Source organism: Pongo pygmaeus, chromosome 5 (assembly GCF_028885625.2).
Source record: "Pongo pygmaeus isolate AG05252 chromosome 5, NHGRI_mPonPyg2-v2.0_pri, whole genome shotgun sequence".
Classification (NCBI taxonomy): Eukaryota; Metazoa; Chordata; class Mammalia; order Primates; family Hominidae; genus Pongo; species Pongo pygmaeus.
The window spans coordinates 132,061,449-132,068,933 of NC_072378.2; the positions used below are offsets into that span (position 1 = coordinate 132,061,449).

Here is a 7,485-nt window from a genome sequence, read left to right on the forward strand (position 1 = left end):
CTGACAGGGAAGGTGACATTTCAGTTGGGTCATGTAGATACGATTTTACTTGAGTATTTAAATTGTCTAAAGAAGGTGGCCAAGTTTAGAGGCTGAATAGTGAGCCACTCACTATTCTTAAAATGAGGAAGAAGAGTTTCTAAACAGGAAACTATCAGATGTTGTTGAATTGAATCCCTTCCTACTTTTCCTGTCAGCATTTTATTTGGTTGAGACAAGGGTAAGCCATTATTCTTTACTTCCTTTTCTAATGACAGACATCAATGACTGATACGGTGTGTTACTCTTTACCATGAAATCTGGATTAAACAGTTCGTTATTACAGAGGTTCTAGGTAGATATGATGGAGTGATTACAATGAGTACACAAAGAAAAAAATATTTGCTATCCCTGGTCTGGGCCCTTTTGACCTTCTATTAGGACTCTTGAAAATGAATCTTAAGTAGATTTGTGGTCTCCTCTCCTCTTCTCATTTGTCAGTGTGTACAACTACCAACTTACTCATCTTAAAATTTAGTTTATATTTTGTCATAGCCTCTCACCCCAAAACTTTTGATTATCCTGAACAACAACAACAACAACAAAAAATACAAAGAAACAAACAAAAACAACTTGCAGCCTGTACTTAAGTCTCTTCACAGTTTACCCTCAGTTGACCTTACAGGCTTATGTTCCAGGCCAATTAGAGTCCTTGAAATTACTTGAACACATCTTGAGTTTGCTTAGCTCATCACTGTTGCCTGTGTTCTTCTCTCCTCTAGAATTCCATTCTTTTCCATCTGCTAAAAATTCCACCTGGGCGTCAAGGTAAAGTGCAAATAATATGAAGCTTTCCTTGATTATTCAAAGTAGAAGTGATCTCTCCAAAGTTAATACAGCATCATCTCTGTCGAATAGGACATCATCAGTAATAAATTGGACATATCCAAGATTTTGAGGAATTTGCAGTATAGTAATAAGAATGTGACATCTATATAGATAATTATAAGACAAAATGCAATGAGTATAAAGCAAACTTAAGCCAAGCTATGATTACAAAAGAGATTGCAAAGTTAATAAGAGTAGCTGTCAATTAGATATGGGGAAGGGAAAGGCAAGATGAGAGAGAGGCAAAGATAACTAAAAATCCAGGGCATGACTCACCAGGAAATGTATACGATAGATAATCTTTTATTTGAGAAGGATGGATTTGCTCTTGGTGGTCTTCAGTTTGACAGACTAGTTGAATATTTAGGAGGATATATGAGAAATAGTATAAAACAGAACTTAAATGCATGGATTTTGGAGTTGGACCTCCTGGGTTCAGTGAATGACTTGGTTTCTTTGGGCAAATATGTTAGTTTCCTCACCTATTGTATCTAATAAGTATAAAATATTCACCTCCTTTTATGAAGTTTGTAAAGATTAAACAAAATAGTCTATGTAAAACCCTAAGACTTCCCAATATAAAAAAATGGTGGCTATTATAAAGGAATCATATCTTATGATGAAGTTACATTCTAAAGTCGACAGAGGCCAGGTGCAGTGGCTCACCTGTAATCACAGCACTTTGGGAGGCTGAGGCAGGCACATCACCTGAGGTCAGGAGGTCGAGACCAGCCTGGCGAACATGGTGAGACCCCATCTCTACTAAAAATACAAAAATTAGCCAGGTGTGATGGTGCATGCCTGTCATCCCAGCTACTTGGGAGGCTGAGGCAGGAGAATTTCTTGAAACTGGGAAGTAGAGGTTGCAGTGAGTGGAGATCGCGCCACTGCACTCCAGCCTGGGCAACAGAACAAGACTCTGTCTCAAAATAAAATAAAGTCAATAGAGAGTGAAATTGAATCTCCTATACGCAAATCATCCAGAAAGTGTAGTACCTTCACAAACTGTTTCTTAGTAAGTCTAAACCAGCCAATATTTCCAATAGCATTTGGATAGGTAATTGTGCTTTGATGCACCTGATAAAATAGATGGCTTGCTTTAAGCATTGCATTGTATGAAAACTCTGTATTTTAAATATTTGAATTACACAATGTACAGAAGTAACTCCTACTATTAAGAGGTTCGAGGGAACTGAGATCAAGCTACAGGAATGATAGATTCACAATTTTATCCCACACTTGGTGTAAGGAATTAGATCATATTTCCTTATTTATTTTGTCCTTTCCTTGTTCCTTTCATCTTTTCTTCCCTCCTTTTTCCTTTTCCCTCATCCTGTCATCTTTGTACTGTAAAATTCTGTCAGATAATTGAGAATGTAGCCATGAGTCCAAGTGACTTTCATTGTAAGTTACTCAGCAGATACAGAGAATTTAGGTATGGAACTTGGAGGAGAAATCAGAACTGCAGATCTAGATTTGGGATTAAATCATGGATGTGAAATACAATTGCCAAAGGGGAGAAAGTGGAAAGAAAAGATCCCAAATCAAATTGAGGAAAATATCTATGCTTCCAGGAAGTATAGTCATCTGAGGAAACAGAAGGTATTATCAAGGAAGTAAACAGTAGAGCTATGGATAACAAAGGAGGAACTTCAGAAGCCTGGGGTAGTTAACTAATTGAAAAGCCTGAGGACAACCCATTCAGTGAGGTCCTCATTGACAGAGTAGTCGCATTAGCATGATAACAGCAATCACCAGACTGTAAGTGGCTAAGGAGAGAGAATAAGAACGTGGATAGGGCAGAAAAATGCTGAAATCAATATTGTCTCAAAAAATGAGTTGTATTTTGGGGATATACAATACTCTTAATTCTGTAACAGGTCATTTATACACACACACACACACACACACACATATATAAATATCAAAGTATATTTAAATATAGCTCATAAAACTGTATAGCCTATTCTGTTGGCATGGACTGGTGCAGTTAGAGCAGTTGTCTACAGCTGGCTTCTGTTCAGATTAGTTGGTGCAAGTGACTTACTCAGGTTAAATAGCTTAAGTATCATCTCTGCGTAAGTATAGTTTTGTGTTATGCTTTGTGGTCATTTCCCTGCAAATTTAAAAGAGGGAAGACTGTCAGGTGCTGGGTAAACATTTAGTTGGATGGATGCCAAGTAAGTCAGGAGAGAGTAGAGTCATATAAACTAAATGGGAGAAAATGTTGTGGAAAAAAAAGTGATCAAAGATATTAGGTGCTACTGAAATGTGTAATAGTAAAGGCAGAAGAGAAAGACTTCGAATTAGATTCCCATTGAAAGAAAGAACTCAAACTAACATAGTGCATTTTTTTTTTGAAATATGAGCTCGCATTGTGAATCTGACACAAGTGCTTTAGAGGTTAGGAACAAAAAGTATTTCCTCTTACACTTCTCTGGCTCAGATAGTGGCTATCTGTATTAAGCCTGCATACTTAAACAAGTAAACCACTGCATCGAAGTCAAATGAGAATCATGAAAACACAGTAATCTGATTAAACAAACTTTGAAACTTTCTTATTATGTGAAAAGTTAACTGAAATTTAGCAATATCATATGAATACCAGAAAATTATTCTTTATAATAAAGAATAAAGAATGTCATAGAAACCCATGTTTCTAAATTATTGAACTAACTTTCATATTGTAAAAAAAATCCAAAATAAAACGGTCAAGAAATAACTGAAAAGATGCACAAATATAACAATAGTCAGCATAATAAAATATAAACAGGCATAAAACACTATTTTACACCCATGGTTTGGCAAAGATGTGGGGAAACGGGAATTATCTTTCACTGCCTATAGAACTGTAAATTGGTATGAAGACTTTGAGGAGTGCTAGGTTTAATATCTGATAAAGTTAAAATTGAATGTACTTGGCCGGGTGCAGTGGCTCATGCCTGTAATCCCAGCACTTTGGGAGGCCAAGGTGGGTGGATCACCTGAGATCAGGAGTTTAAGACCAGCCTGGCCAACATGGCAAAACCCCATCTCTACTAAAACTATTTAAAAATTAGCTGGGTGTGGTGGCGGGTGCCTGTAATCCCAGCTACTTGGGAAGCTGAGGCTGGAGTGCAGTGAGCCGAGATCACACCATTGCACTCCAGCCTGGGTGACAGAGTGACAATGTCAAAAAAAAAAAAAATTGAATGTACTCTATGGCCCAACAATTTTATTAATATATCCTAGAAACTCATGTTCTTGAACACAGGAGGCATATACCAAGTTATTTATTATAGCATTATTTATAGTAACAAAAATTTTATCAATATGTAATGAAAAATTTAATTGTTCTGCATTTAAATGAGGAAATATCACAAACCACAGCTAAGAACAAGTCACTTAACAAGACCTAGATATATCACTATGGATTACAAACGTTAATACCGACCAAAATAAATTGTAGAATACCACTTATAATATTAACATAAGTTTAAAAACTCATCAGTACTACATATTGTATAGTGATGTACAGTAAAAGTTTGAAAAAACAGACTGGATTCACCCTGATATAAAGATGTTTAGTTCTGAACAGAGGAGCCCTGGGGACTTAACTTCATCTGCAATATTTAATTTCATTAAAAAATTTATATCTGAAGTAAACATAAAAATGGATAAATTTTGACTACAGTGTTCTATGTTAGTTATAGTATACTTTGTACTTTTGTTTTCTTTTTAAAAACTAAATTTAGCTGTATCAAATTAAGATTTAAGGAGGTAAAAATCATCAGCAAAAAGACAACTTCTAAGCAATAAAAATATTTCTGTTCATGAAAAATACTGCCTTGTGAAAAAAAAAGTGTTGTGCTTTTCTTTTTCAGGAAGGTAAACCAGAAGCTCTTTGGGTTGAAGAAAGATTTACAGCTCACATTGCCCGGGTCCGTGATGTAGAACTTCTCACTGGGCTTGACTTCTATCAGGAAAAAGTGCAGCCTGTCTCTGAAATTTTGCAACTAAAAACATATTTACCAACATTTGAAACCACTATTTAACTTAATAATGTCTACTTAATGTATAATTTACTGTATAAAGTAATTTTGGCAAAATGTAAATGATTTTTTCGGAGAATTGTAAAATAAAGTTTTCTATTTTTCCTTAAGTCCCCTAAAAGCCATAATTTTTATTATTCCCTTTTCTCTATTTTCATTTCTATGAATATGTATTATTTTAAAGTTATATTTTTCACACAGAGATGATGCTATATTACACCTTCCCTTTTTTGTTGGTTTCTTAAACTCTAATCTCATGACAGATTATACCTTCCTTATTACTTGTTTTATCTTACTCAGAATCTTTGAATATATTTTTCTGCCCAGAATTATTTAAACAAAAGGGAGAACAAAAGAAGTATGTCTCACTTGGGAACTGAATCAACTCTAAATCAGTTTTGTCACAAAACTTTTTGTATTTGACTGGCAATGCTGTTAAAATTAAAAATGCACAGAACTTTTACGCTGTTAATTTCACCTGTAAAAACTGTCCCAACAGATGTGCTTGGCACAAATGCATGAAAATGACATCTTTTATGATAGCAAAAACCAGAAAACAACCTCTAAAAGACTGGTTAAACAAATTATGGAATTTGTTTAAACAAATATTGTTCCATCTCTATAAAGACAGAAGTAGATCTATATATATCTTGAATGTATCACTATTATTAAGTGAGAAAGCAAGTGGTAGAACAATGTGCGTAGTCTACTGTCATTTTTCAGGGGTCGGCAAACTTTTCCATAAGGAACTAGATGGTAAATTTTTTAGGCCATACAGTCTCTCTTAAAACTACTTACTCTGCTGTGGCATCAAGAAAGCAGCCATAGATAATACAAAAAAGGAGTAAGAGTTGTTGTTCTATTAGTCTGCTTTCACATGGCTATAAAGAAATACCTGAGACTGGGTAGTTTATAAAGAAAAGAGGTTTAATTGATTCACAGTTTCGCATGGCTGGGGAAGCCTCAGGAAACTTACAATCATGGCAGAAGGAGAAGGGGAAGCAAGCACTTTCTTCACAAGGCGAGAGGACGGAGTGAGTGTGAGCAGATAAAATGCCAGACACTTATAAAACAATCAGATCTCATGAGAACTCACTCACTATTAGAGAACAGCATGGGGAAAACTGCCCGCATGATCCAAACACTTCCCTCCCTTGGCATGTGGGGATTACAATTCGAGATGAGATTTGGGTGGGGACACAGATCCAAACCATATCACCTATGTTCCAATAAAACTTTATTTACAAAAACAAGTGGAGGGCTAGATTGGGTCCCTGAGCTGTAGTTTGTCAGCCCGTTTCATATAATAAAATCTGGGCTGGGGGAAGCAGAAATTAATAGAAAAAAAGATAACGTTTTTATTTTTTGCTCTTTGTACTGCCTAAAGTTTTTTTTTTTTTTAACTCCTATATGTATTTCTTTAATTTTCAAAATAGAGTTATGAACCAAAGAGATCCCAGCAATTATTTCAGGGTCAATACTATTGGTCAGATTTTGGGGTTGCTAGACTGGCAATTTTCCAGATATTTCTCTGATATAAAGATAAGTTCATCCAGGGACACAGGCTTTGTAGCTAATGAAAAATCTTGTGACCTGAACTTCAAGGAAAACAAATTCAATTGCTTTCTATTTCTATTAGAATTTCAACTGAATTATGGTTATTAATTACAACCAGTTAAGATGTTAGTTTACTCCCACTGGATTTTTTTTAACATAGTTTCTTCACATGCAGAATTTAGGTAAAAAATGTATGCAGTGCAAAATGTGCAATACAGAGAGGCTGCAAGTTAAGACACAAATAGGAAATTATTTCCGGATACATAGCAACAATGTTAATACTCTTCATATAGAGACAATTTTTCCAATCAATGTTCTCCTGTCCCACCATGGCCTGGAAACTAAATAAGATCACCTGGAATTTGGAACTCACAATAGGAAGACAAATGGTGGGTGTTTACAACCCTGAACTGAGTTTAATAACCCTGGATTTCCTCATTACTTCTGAGTTGGTCTGACAGTGGCTAAAAAAGAGAAAAATTAAAACTGTATATATTTTTTGAGATGGAGTTTCATTCTGTCACCAGGCTGGAGTGCAGTGGCACGATCTCAGCTCACTGCAACCTCCACCTCCCATATTCAAGTGATTCTCTTGCCTCAGCCTCCCAAGTAGCTGGGACTACAGGTCCCCGCAACCACACCCGGCTAATAAAATTTCGTTTTTTACACAGAGATTGTGCAATATTATACCTTCCTTTTGTATATTCATTACTCCATTAAAAAATACGTATATGTAAAGCCATTTTGAATGAATGAATACCAGTGATTTAATGGATCATGAAATTATAGAGGATTTGGTGTATCTACTTAATAATTTTCAGTATGTAGCCTATATTTACAATGAACTTGTTTTATTTTTAAAAATCTGAAAATGTAAACAATAAAGTTAGTTACACTTTAAAATATTATTTAGAAAGGATTTTATATGTATACAAAGTTTGCAAGAATGGTATAGGCTGGGCACTGTGGCTCACACCTGTAATCCTAGCACATTTGGGAGGCTGAAGTGGGCAAATTACTTGAGATCAGG

General features: G+C 35.4%; 1 protein-coding gene across 2 annotated transcripts in view; it reads left to right on the forward strand.

The window, feature by feature from the left end:
• ENPP3 (ectonucleotide pyrophosphatase/phosphodiesterase 3) overlaps positions 1-5,008 on the forward strand; it is a 98,878-nt gene extending 93,870 nt beyond the window's left edge. For both annotated transcript variants that reach the window (XM_054492305.2, XM_063666604.1), the window contains one exon: positions 4,731-5,008. In XM_054492305.2, coding sequence (XP_054348280.1) covers positions 4,731-4,901 — 171 coding nt within the window. In that variant the 3' untranslated portion in view covers positions 4,902-5,008. The remainder of the gene's footprint in view (positions 1-4,730) is intronic.
• The last annotated feature ends 2,477 nt before the right edge of the window (positions 5,009-7,485 follow it).